This window comes from Cydia pomonella, chromosome 16 (assembly GCF_033807575.1).
Source record: "Cydia pomonella isolate Wapato2018A chromosome 16, ilCydPomo1, whole genome shotgun sequence".
NCBI classification, from domain to species: Eukaryota; Metazoa; Arthropoda; class Insecta; order Lepidoptera; family Tortricidae; genus Cydia; species Cydia pomonella.
Window position 1 is genome coordinate 5,989,537 of NC_084718.1, and position 13,884 is coordinate 6,003,420.

The 13,884-nt window shown below is 36.8% G+C and overlaps 1 protein-coding gene across 2 annotated transcripts in view; it reads left to right on the forward strand.

Moving 5' to 3' along the window:
* The first annotated feature begins 301 nt into the window (after window positions 1–301).
* Window positions 302–13,884, forward strand: part of LOC133526719 (protein jim lovell) — a 38,280-nt gene continuing 24,697 nt past the window's right edge. For both annotated transcript variants that reach the window (XM_061863439.1, XM_061863440.1), the window contains exon 1: window positions 302–1,417. In XM_061863439.1, coding sequence (XP_061719423.1) covers window positions 706–1,417 — 712 coding nt within the window. In that variant the 5' untranslated portion in view covers window positions 302–705. The remainder of the gene's footprint in view (window positions 1,418–13,884) is intronic.

A 13,884-nucleotide genomic window follows, 5' to 3' on the forward strand; every position in this document is an offset into this window, starting at 1 on the left:
TTAGAATAATAGCCCTCGGTAATATTTGTAAGTGTCAAAGCGGTCCAAATGAAACCTGCTAACTGTTTCATCTCGCAGACATCAATCCACAAAGCTCGACTCACCTATGGAAGCAGTAAAGTAACGAATTCGTCTCCTGCCTCCCCCATCGCGTTTGTAGGTCAGCGCTACAAACATAGCTGGCCATGACACGCCACGCGGCCATCCCCAAATATAAAGAATAAGAAACGTTTCTTATCACGCTCCACACAACCAGTACAAGAAATATATCCATATGTTACGGTACGCAACTGATAAGGAGATAAGAATCCAGTACATAAGGAGGTGTGTCAACGTTACGGAATGTAGGTACTAGGCTGACATACATAGTGTGGGCGTCACATGTGACGGTATTCGGGTAATGTGACACGTGTGTGCGGGCGGGGGTGGTGGGGGGTAGGCGGGGCCGGGGGCGGGCCCCACGGGCGGCCACTGCCCGCCGGCGCACGCAGCGAGCTTCGGCATTCGCGCGACACCGCCGCTCCGCGCGCCCGTCTGATTCCCCATTCCGCGCTCGCGCTCCGTACGCGCCGCACGTCCGCGCCTGTCCCGTGTGTGCAGTGTTACGAACTGGACTGAGTGACTAACTTTTGACTTTAGTGAGCTATGCACCGGAATTGAAACGCGAAAGGGTTATAAGTACGCGCACGCGCGTCCGAAAGCAGTATGGAAGAAAAGCCGGAGGAACATTACAGCTTACGCTGGAATAACCATCAAGCGCACCTCCTTCGCTCGTTCGAAGCGCTCCTGCACGCCGAGACCTTAGTGGATGTGACGCTAGTATGTGCCGAACGTCGCGTCCGCGCCCACAAGGTACTGCTCGGCGCCTGCAGCCCGTTATTCCGACGGATTTTCAGCGAGAACCCTTGCAAGCATCCGGTCATCGTGTTAAAAGATTTCCAAGGATGGGAGGTGCAGGCAGTTGTGGACTTTATGTACCGTGGCGAGGTGTCTGTGGCACAAGAGCAGCTAGGGACTGTGATACGAGCCGGGGAGTCGCTGCAAGTGCGGGGGCTGGCGGACCACGAGCGAGAGGAGAGCGCGCGGTCGTGCACGCCGCGGAGCCCGGTGGCGGCCGAGCCGCCGGCGGCCTCGCCGCCCGCGAGCCCGGCGAGCCCTCAGCCTAGGAGGAAGCAAGCTCGTCCGAGGCGTCGTTCTGGAGAATCTGACACGCCCGAGAACTTGTCGATGCGTAGATCGCCGGGTGATGGAGGCTTGAAAGCGGTGAGGCTGGCGCGCCCGCGCTCGCCGCCGAAGCAGGAGGCCGAAGAGGCCGAGGAGGCTCCGCCACCGCCCCGCATGTTCCCGCCGCACCAGGACCTCTATCCACCAGTGCCGCCACAAGCAGTCTCAGCCCTATCCCTCACGCCGCCTCACAGTAAGTACTAAATATTACCTACTAGTCTAGATGGTCATGGCACGCAATAAACATTCCAAAAATAATAACACGATAAAACGAATTTTTAAATAGTACAGTGCATAGTTGTTGTCTCTGTTAATTTTCAAATCCGTACTTCTCATATCAACTTTGTCAAAATGTTACAGCAGAAATGTGTCAAAATAAAAGGGTGTCCAAATCAATATGCAGTGTCTCGGACAATCCTGTTTTATAGTACGAGATAATTAAAAGGTATATTAAAAAGTTGCAAGTGTTTATTAAGGTTATGTTATAAAAAGTTAAGGCCAATATTAAAAGCAAGGCTGTTCTGGATGAACAATAATTACGCACCTGATAGGTAAATCGGTAAATAAAAACTGACCTCGCCATCAAGATCTTAAAGTTAACGCTACATTGGTTAGCCTTTTATTTTATACGTAAACAAATTATTGTCGTTTTTTAGTGTCAAAATACACAGATCTGTTTTCCACCTGCAGATATACCTGGTATATGGTAGGTACCTACATATATCTAGGTAGGCTTGTATAATTATCAACGGTAGTTGGGTATAGGATTTAGTCCAGCGTTTTACTAATAAAATTCTTACAAGAAAAAGGCTATGTCAACAATAAAAGGGTTGAATGGTACTATATATGGATAGTTAGGTAATAGGTACTTAAAATTCATTTTAAATAGATATCATAGTCAGAAACACCTAGATAGATACATGGTGTTTTTGTTATTCGACTTATAACACTTGAACGAAAAACACAAAGTGTCACTAGATGTTATATCAGATATCGTAGATAAATCCAAAGGTGCCAAAAAGGCCCAATACTCCTTAATAAGTTTATTGTTTTCCGAAACTTGTCAGGTTTAACATAAGTCGGCCCTCCATCATTGCCCCTTCGCGACCCACAAAATTCGCTTTAAATAACCTACTGTTTAACCCCAGCGGTTCACGAGTTGAGATTTATCACGCTCCACCCCACCGCACAGGTTTCCTCACACTCGATAATGGCATGCTTCGTGATACCAACATACTCACGAAAATATCTCACTTAAAACATATTCCGTTCAGCTCACGAGTCACGAATTTAATCATTGTTGTGACATTGTAATGCCGTATTTAGAATAAAATATCGTTTATGCACAAGCTTTATAAGCAATTAAATTTTAATGGGGAGAAAGTGACACATCTACAGCCTTAGTCCTATATCAATGCCGTTTTATGTGAAAATATGTAATGATTCACTTAATTATGCCGTGAGCTAATGTAATTACAGTGTACCGCTATCGGTGGAATCGCAAGATCACATTATCGCTTTAAGCTACCTACTGATTATATTGACCGGAACCTCACATCTGAGATAAAATTAAGATCACCTATTCATGCGTCGGGTGCATTATCTCGTCAATCGCGTGAAAGGTTATAACTTTATAAAGTCCATTAACTTAGCATATCGCAAACATTGGCCCGGCCGTAAAATATCGTTTTAAATGGCGGTGCCTGCATTCTACCCGCCGTGTATGGTCCTCGTAAATGTGTGTCAGTGTAAATTTTACACTTCAATAATTATTGCTCGTGGTCTCTTTGCTCGTATGAAAGAGGAAGCAATTCGAGCAGTCATCTTGCTTTATGATCCCTTTTCGATTTCTAAACGCGTTTACAGCGGAAAACGACGTGGTTCTCGTGATATTTACGGCGAATTTTATTGATGACGCTCGAAGGGATTGCATTTTAATTACAATGCCACACAAACGCAGCAAATATATTACTTTTTCAATTTATTTTAATGTATGAAACGTGTAAAAAAAAAATGTATGTATGCATATTTTACTTTACTGTGGTTTAAATATCTATAAGTTCCTGTAGGTCTAGGTAATCATAATCATGCAATCTTGGGCGGCGACAGATCCCAACCGAATTTAAATTGTTTAGATTCCCTTTTTAATCACGCAATAATATCAGTGGTATAATATATATTTAAGTTATTGTCATCTAAATAATGGATAATCATAATAACAAAAGCATAGCAGGACCGTCCACAAATCATGTCAATAATGTATTTTATACGACAGGTTTAAAACCTCGGTCGGAATTAGTTCAAGGAGTGGTTTTATACGTCAATTTTGTTTTATTGTTTCCTCAGTTTCGCGTATGTGCCGAGTGCTTGATTGCGCCATAATGCTGTGGGTAGTAATGAAGGGTTGCACGCACTCGGTGTGTTGGGACTTGAGGGGGAGATTTGTGAACGTTTCCGCACTTGTTAAGTCTGAAATCAAATTTCGAATGCATTCAAATTTTACTTTAATCACCAGTGTGATTTTCCTTAAACGTATACATCTATATATCTTATACTCGTTTATTAATTCTAACGAAACGATATTTTCCTCGTACATTTTTTAATCAAGCTTCCAAGCTTTAGTAGGACGTCATAATGTCAGAATCAGTGGTTAAATTTAATATAAGAGTATATTTTATTGTTTCCTCCATCTCCGTGTGTGATGAGAGCTTGATTATGGTTAATGGTGGTACGTAAATGTAATGAGGGGTTGGAGCGCCGCAATCACAGGCCTTCCTGATTGTGCTCACTTGGACTTGTCAAGCAATTCTAAATTTGAACCGCTCTCGTATTATCTCTGATTGTTTTATTTTCACGCTACTGCGACGATTACTTCAAAATGGTGAATAAAATGAGATTAACGACTCCGATTTAAAACTATTAGCAGTTGTGGAATGTATTAAATAATTTTAAATACCATTAGGACTTCGTGTGTGGCGTTTACGATGCCAAGTTATTTGTAACGCTAATGGCATTTGAAATCATTAACCTCGCCATAGTTAGCAACAATGAAAACGCTATTTTTTTTTAAATTCTCGTTACTGGGACCGAAGGAGCTATTTGAATTAATTGATGAATCTATGTTGTCTATTGTTTACATAAACCTTATGTCTCGACACGCGAGGTCTCAGACCATTGGGTACATGACCTTCAGGGAGGAGTAAAAAAAGTAGAACTGTGCAGGCGACGACATTGGCACGAAGAGCGCACACGCGAGGATGAATAGGAAAACAATACGTCACCTACATATTAATTACTTGGATTTTTTGTACCTATTTTCTATAAAATATTGCAGAGTATAAAAGTTTTACAGGCAGTGATTTTTTTCGCATCTATTATTCAATAAGAAAATTACTATTTTCTTATTGTTTTTTTTTTAATTATTATTCATTGTAAATTACATATGTACGTTTAAGAATAATATTAGTAAACACAGTTAAAATATTTATTTCCTACATACATATACTTTGGCAGTACGAAAATAAAAAAAAATACAAGAAATATTGCCAAACAAAAGTATTGTAGGTATTAGAAGTATTAAAAGTACATTATTATTTCGTAAAACATTATGTAAGAAGTATTTTGTATACATTTATACTGTATATGTATATAATTGTAAAAAGGAAAGGGAAATAATTTTAACTTACAAGTTGCAACGCAAGTTAACATTTATTATTTATGAAAATACAAACAAACCTTAAGTTAAATAGTAAAAATACAAATATGAAAAAAGGACTGTCTGTGTCCTCGTATTGCGCATCGTGTGCGCACCGCGAGGATGACGGCGCCCGCGCATCGCATTAGCATTCAATCGGCCTGACCCACTCCCGAGCGTTAACACCTAGGATTATGGGAAACGAGAGCCTTTCTGTAAACTCTGTTTGAAGAACGGCTGTATGAAATGAACAATAGGGATATTGACTGTATTTAAAATAAATGATTTCACACCATGCACGAAATAAAGCACCAGAAAATTATTAGAAAAACACGGCCACAATTCCTATTTCATAAATTATTTTTGACACAACTTCTATTTAATAAATGAGGAAAGAACTATAAAAAGTAGGTTGACTGTGAGTGTACTTATTCTGTAATTCATACAGATTCCATGGTGGCTAATCGTTTTGACAAGTAGTCAAGTCGTGGTCAAGTAACCTATTCAGCCAAAAGTTGAGTATTTAGGCTTGTTCTATATTTATGTCCGTTTAAAAAGTTGCGAAGAAATCTTGAGAAGGTTGTCAGTCATTTGGGAAGTTTAATATGGGTGCGTGAAGTTGGAGAACCCTGGTTTGTGGTCAAACAGATGCAACACATTGATGACAATGTCGGTTTTCCGATGGCGTCATATAAGGTACTCTTCGTAGTATTGCTTTATTACAATCACGAGTGTGTATGTAAAAATGACAACGATGTGTGCATTTAACATACTCAACCAAAAACAGTTTATTATCAAAATAATATTAACTGTTCAGTTGAGAGAATATGCGACCCTAATTTTTCACCAGTTTTTTTTTTATTCCAAAAAGGTAAGCATTTGACCACAATCTCACCTGATGGATTAGGGTTGGTACCTATTAGTTATTACGCCGTAAATTATTATGGGTACGCAAGCAAGTTAAGTAGGACATACTTATGTTTAAACTCTTGCATCTCTGTTACTCCAATAATGACTAAAGAAGATGCACATGAATAAGCTGATTATTGATCAGGGTTGCCATCGCGTGCGCGCGGATGACAACGCATTAGCATTCAATCGTCTGACCCACTCACCAACACCTCGATTATGAGAGATAAGTATGTAATTAAAAAATAAACGAAATGACAATTAATTTAGAACAATTAACTACTTAATATTTGTTCATGTAAATATTTTTGGTACCTATATATGAAATGTAAATAGATCTTGAAATCATTATGCCAAAAGTAAATTACCAATAACATAATAGACATTTCACAAATCCTGTCTATTGAACACTACGTACACTACACCCCTAATTTTGAATAAATGCACATCTTTTCTTCTAACACATAAAACACACAAATACATATATTGTTAGTTTATAACCAAACGTAGTAATTAGCGTTAAGGTAGTTTTTTTTAAGCACCGCAGTGCTCCTGTCCCGCGCCCGCGCCACCAGTGTTGAGTCACCAATCCTACGTTTACCTACTTCATAATTGTAATACCTACATAAAAATTGGCCATGCCGGGACGGTAGGACAGTGCAAAATTATGTACCTTTTTGTAAGTATAACGAGCGAGCTCATCGCCAACAAACTGTCTCGCAGTTTGGCGAATATTTTGTTTTGTGGTACACATATTTTATATTTTAATGTTATAATAAAAAATAAAAATAAAAATTAATAAATAGACTTCTAATATATTGCAATTCACTTAGTTCAAATAACTAACCAAAATAAATCCCTCTACTCTTGTTTTTCTTCAAATCAATCGATCGTAATAAAATGTAAGTATCTGACGCGAATTACTTCTGACAGTTTTATTTACATAAAATCTTTGAAAAATATCGAAATAGTGTCCTCAACTGACACGATAAATAAGTGACGTTTGACGTGCATTTGTACTATAATTATGTTACTGTTGTCCTTTAAAAAGTTTAAAATCAATCTCGGTACATATCAACTTGCTTTAGACAGTTATGGTATAAAAAAAAGTAAAATGTTTTCCTACATTTGTACTCACTCCTTATACATTAACTGAGATATGCTTCAGTTAGTTAAAAGGGAAAACTCCAAAAGAGTGACAGAGGGCACTTGAGCCCCATGCGTCTCATTTGACGTTTTCGTGCGTCTTTGTCATGCTCAAGGGTTTTCTTAAACTTTGGGTCTGGAATCTTGCAGATTCTTGAAAATAAATAATTTAAAAGTCACGTTTTCATAATACTCATAATACAAGCACTTACTCACAAAAAGGTCTTTGTGAGCTCTTTTTGCAAATTATTCTCATTGGTCTTAAAGTTCCACTGTTTTCGAAGTTCGGTTAGTAGAAAATGCTATCTATGAGACGTTATGTCTTTGTCTAGTATGTTGATGTTTTCCTTTTCTGAATTAAATAAATACGATATTATTAGCTTATACCAAAAATTAAGCACCTTCCTTGGCCAAATTGTCCAATCGCTAAGAAATGCAACGTGTTCATTAGAAGATTAGAACATTTAGAAGCCATTCCAAACCTTTATATTTAGAACTTAGAACTTGCCACTTTTTCGCCAAAGTAAAATTATCATATAATTAACTCAAATTGTTTTTTGTAACATACAAACCAACGCATTTTTAAAGTATTATAATAAATCAAGTCTCAACACTTTAAAAAAATCGTTTTTTTATTATCCTACACCTACGACAATAAAAGTTAATAGCTATAAATAGCCAACATGTAGTAAGGACTACTCAGTCCTTATCACTTCCCCGCCTCGCTCAAAGAATAGATAATACAGATCAGTGGGACAGACAAGCCTTAATTGCCATTTTAATCTGCCATTGTGTTAGCCCCACTGTGACATCACGACACGTGTACCTATATGATGGGTAATTTCATAATTAGAATCCTATTTGTTTACGTTTTTATGGATGCGTTCACGCTTTGCTGATTGCTAGTAATTTATGTATTCTCATTAGTATGTGGGAATAAGTTGAAGCTTAGTTGGACATGTGGTTGTAATCACTAAGTACTTCAAATAGATAAAGTTTTTAGATACTTATTTGCATAATGATAATGATACCAAAATGTATTTGATATCTAGCTCTCTCAAACGACTGCCATAATATGTAACAGGTTCATAAACATGATTTACGATTACGACCAAATAAGTACCCTACATTTAATGTGTAGCTGTTTAGTAAACATAATACTTTAAAATTCCAGTTAACCATTGCAGATTGTCTATGCGTTTCAAAACTCGAACAAAACGTCGTGTACCAACATTCAAACATAAACTGAATTCGCATAAAGCCCGCCGTACACTAGAAACCTGGTGGGCGTATCGGTAATGATATGCGTTATATAGTGCCACAATAATTTATGTGAACATTTCTATCCGCTGCAGGTGATTTATCTAGCAGGTGACTCGGTCGTGAAAGGTGAGAGCGGTGTTGCCACATCGTGAGCTGGCTTTGACAAACAAAATGCACGCATTCGTATTGATTAAGCGATATGCATATCGGCGTATTGGAAGATAATTGAAGGGATCGTTAAGGACTGGAACACTAGACAAAACGAGTTCAATAGGAGATATGAGAGACCATCTATAATACAATTTCTATTCAGACACGGTCAGTTTCGCATGCGCCTTCCATTACAAACTTGGCGACGATACTTTAGTTTAAACTTTCCTAAATATAAAAAGGGTTTTCAGAATCCAGCCAAGAACTATAATTCAGTGTTTAGTGTTAAGAAAATACCTACTTTGCATGAACAAAGAGTACAGAGCAACAGTTTAAATGCAACCACTGTATAATAGTGTTTTTTTTTATTGCAACTTAAATTTTTGACTAGACTCAAACGCGCCCTTATAGTTAGAAAACATGAATGGGTGCTCGCCACGCCGACTTATCCATCGCTTCCTCATAATAAAGCAATAAATATTCAATTCTGCGCCCATCATTCGACCAAATAACTTGACGAAAACTCACTGACTCTGTTAATATCAACTGCCCTTGTAAAAATTAAATTTACAACCTAGACACTTGCTGATTACATGGGTGCAAGCATAATCCTATTACTGGCTACAGGTAATTGAGTAGTTTACATAATTAAACACTTGCTCACATGAAATATGTAGGTTTAACAGTCTAGGCGCAAATGCACCCGCTACGCGTATTAATATTCCCCGGGCTCGATTCTGCGACCATCTTTTGCATCTTTTATATGTCCATCGCCATTAATTGCGCTCTTTTACACCTGGTTATACTAAAGTGGTAGCAGGGCCTATGCTGTTATTTTATATCCCAGATACTAACTAAGATAACAGTTTTTTTAATGTTATTTCTACTAAACACGAGCTCTTTCAATCTTAAATAAGAAGTAAGCCAATCATAATTTACTACTTGTTTTTGTACCAAAATAACAAATCGGTTGCAGACATTTGTACAGTCAAGGTATTAAATATCGATACGAACAAAGTGCCAAAAATATGTACGCGCTACCTTCATATATAGGCAATAAGGGCGTGAATACATATTTTTGGCACTTTGTCCGTATCGATATTTAATACCTTGACTGTACACGCGGTATAGATGGGAAGTTATAAAATGTTGTCTAAATAAGTGAAAGAGTTGGTCCCAGAATACAGGCGCTTTATGAATCATTATAATCGGATCTACTATTCAATCTAATTTTAGACAAGCATATGTTATTTGTCAATATTTCTCAATCATGAACGATTAAATTAAAAGGATGCAAAAAATGTCCTGCGGTAAACAAAATTATGGCCACATGAGTGTTAGGTTTGAAATTGGAACACCTACATAAATTTGTTTATTTATAATTAAATTACACTACAATTCTGGTCCTTCTAGTGTTGTTAAAACTTAGAATCGCATCCGTATGTTGCCGCTTACCAAATAATTAGTTTACCTTGTTTTTGTAATGCTAGTAGGTCCTACGCTTTTCGGTCTCCTGTTGTGCGTTTCCAGTCCTTTCCTGCCGTTTTTTCGATGGCGTCAACCCACCATTCTCGGGGGCGCCCTTTATATCTATAGTTGGCCTATGCCTATACCCAGAAAGGGGCCTTAGCTTATTAAGTAAGATGCATATTTATTACATTAAACACAATTGTAAATATTTTGTTACGGAAATAAAAGGCTTTATTATTCGACATACACAAAAAATTATACAAACTACCATGCCAAGTATTTTCCAGCGGAATGGGTAGATAGACTTAGAAATTATCTATACGCTCATTATTAAAATGACTGCATGTATCGTTTACGACTTTATATCGATACAAACATCCATAGAAAGCAGGCGAACGTTAAATATGTTTGAATAGACATTGAGTCGATATGCAAAAATAACAGCAGCAATTATTTCCTAACTGCTGTTTACCAAGTGCTTACCACTTTAATAATTCATATATGTAATGTTTTATCTGTCATACTGCGATGATAGCAAAATATCTATAATAACAAATACAGAATTTTGCAATATATTTCCTGAACTGGTTTAATAAGTTTTCTCTCTGGTTTGGGGGCGTCCATTAATCGCGTCATATTGTATAGGGGGGAGGGGGTCAGCAAAAAATCACCAATGATCACCACAGGGGACGGGGGGGTATGGACACGTATCACGTGTATTTTTTTTCATCTGTGCTATACTGTATTATAGTCAATAAAATAAAAATAATAGTTTTCCGCCCTTCAATTAACCAAACTGTCAAAACACGTGTACTTAGGTTCATTTGTTAGAAAACTGTTCTTTAGTTATCGAAAAAAATACACGTCATATTGGATGGGGGGGGGGGGTCCTGAAAATATCACCAAAGATCACCATGGGGGAGGGGGGGGGTCTAAAACAAGCCAAAAACGTATGACGCGATTAATGGACGCCCCCTTTCTACAATTCGTGAACAGTATTTTACAAAATAATTATGATGTTTTATAATATCCTAATTTGCTTTTCTTTCTTATTCATATATAAGAAGTTTTTATTAGATGTTAAGCTACGTATTCATACTTATTTAAACGAAAAAAAAAGTTTTTTTAAATCCTTAAATCACAGTCGTAAGAACGTACCTAGTAGCTATAATATTTTATATAACACTTCATCGTTGTTGCACATTATCGATAGGCAATTTTAAATAGGTATTACCGTGCTATAATATTATAACGATTCGTATTTCCTGCAAGGAAATTGTCTATTTTACACCCCATAACACACACGTTAATTAAAGCTAATGAGTGATATTAGACTCCCTTAAATATCTAATAATAATAAATCAAATTTTACTATTAGCTTTACATCTCGACTTGTCTAGGTGTTTAGGACTAGTTTACGTTTCCTATTGTCTGTGGTCACATTAGAGTGACGTGAAAAGGAGCAATAAATTTGTTTTGTGTAGTGACATCTATACCGATTGGCTATAGTAATAATGTAGGGCGACCTCATTTCGCTTCTACTCATTTGTTATTAATGTGAATGTAACATTAATTATCATTAAGAAGAATTTTTGTGTTTTACGGCAGGAAAATACTGCGTGGTGGTACTCTTTGGAACTAACAGAATTATAAAAAGTCATCCCGAATACCTTTACTTGACTACTGTAGCAGTTGACACTAAGTACAGTATTAGGCATATCGTTCAACGAGGTCCACAAAAATAAAAATAAAACATTCTCTTGGTATTCAAATAGCCCACGTCAATGTACCTTACACAGATAAGAAAGTATTTTTCTTTTTCATATTAGTTAATAATTTTACCTTTCTTTAGGAAGCTTTAGACCCATACAATTACGCATAATTTATGCGAAAGCAGAAGCTATATGTTAGACGCAGACAAGCAGTTTTGCAATTCATAACGAGATACGTCATTTAAGTATTAATTGTATCGTACAAAGTCAGTGCAGCTTGTCATAATATGTCTAATAAGGAAAAATTAAACTAATGTATGACCAATACATAACACATGGTCTTTGGAAAACGGAGTATATAGATTTTTTTAGCTATTATTTATTTATGACGACCGGTCTGGCCTAGTGGGTAGTGACCCTGCCTATGAAGCTGATGGTTCCGGGTTCAAATCCTGGTAATATTTAAATATTTGTTCCTGAGTCATGGGTGTTTTCTATGTATTTAAGTATTTATATATTATATCCATATCGTTGTTTAAGTACCCACAACACAAGTCTTATTGAGCTTACTGTGGGACCTAGTTAATTTGTGTAATAATGTCCCATAAGATTTATTTTTTTCATATTTATCTCACTGAAGGAATTGAAGATATTGAAAGCATATAAAATATTACCTACATTAAATTAAATTATATTCCAACGATACCACACAGCATTTGTCTCGAAAATTATAAAAAAAATGTAGTACTTAATAAAATTGATTATCCTTAATCAATATCTTAAACAGCGATCAAGTACCGGAAGATTACGTTTTAAATACGTAAATCTAAAGACGGATTGGACATACATAATTAGTGCAAATACCTACGAATAACGTTTGGTCATCCTACTATTCCCCCCTTTATAATTAAAATTGAATTTAACTAAAAAATATTCCTAATTTAATTTGTAAAAAACCTTTCAGTTAACAGAAATGTATGTGTGGTGTCTACCTTCATCGCCCACATACTCGTAATTAATACTCAACATAGTAGATTTGAAGATAACATGCGGACTCAATAAAGGTGTGAATGGCGCCGTTAGTGAGCTGACAAATGTTCTCTGCCTCAGCGCACGCGCCGACCCTAAATAGTTTCATTAACCGTCAACCGTGGCTTTTGAAACTTTTGATGAATTAATTACATTTTAATAATTTTACTAACTAATGTACTTTTATGGCTAGGCATAGTACAAATGTTTTAAATTCATACAATTTTAATAATAAACTTAATAAACTCAGAAAAAATCCTAGTCAAACAACGCTTCCCTCGGTTTTTAGGGTTCCGTAGACAAATGGCAAAAAACGGAATTCTTATAGATTCGTCATGTCCGTCTGTCTGTCCGATTATGTCTTAGCCACTTTTTTCCGAAATTATAAGAGCTATTCAAACTTAGTAAGTGGATGTATTCTATGAACCGCATCTATGGATAGGTCTTCAAAAATGATATTTAGGTTTCTAATATCATTTTTTTCTAAACTGAATAGTTTGCGCGAGAGACACTTCCAAAGTGAAAAAAAGTGTGTGTCCCCCCTGTAACTTCTAAAATAACAATGAAAAATCTAAAAAAAATATATGATATACATTACCATACAAACTTCCACCGAAAATTGATTTGAACGAGATCTAGTGAGTAGTTTTTTTAATAAGTCATAAAATAAAAATAATTTTTTTTTTCATCAAACCCATACGTGTGGGGTATCTACGGATAGGTCTTCAAAAATGATATTGAGGTTTCTAATATCATTTTTTTCTAAACTGAATAGTTTGCGCGAGAGACACTTCCAAAGTGGTTCATTCATCTGTTGACGCCGCGTCATGCCTCAGCCGCTTTCCGAGGAAGTTTTAAGTATTCTGCATCCCGCTGTTGGAACAATGTTCCGCCGCCAGTGAGAAACCTGCAAAGTATTCATAGTTTTAAGACAAAGCTTAAACAGTACTTGCTCAATCACCAGCTTAACCAGGAAACCTGCAGATTGGAAACAAGTTGCCTGTAGTCAAGACTATTATTACTTACCACAATGTTTTTGCTCCTTCCGCAATGGAATCGACACCGTTCCCCACACACCATCCTTATAATCGTTATTTTATTTAAGCTGATTATGCTACTATTAGTTTTTCTTTTGTTTACATATTTTCGTCAACTTTGTTTTATGGTTTTCATGATCGAAAACGGATTGAGATTATGAGTTTCATCTTATTATTATGTTTGTCAAATCTGTCACTGGATTTAATTCGTGTAGCTACCGCTGACCTGGCGCTAGTTGCGCACGCTTAA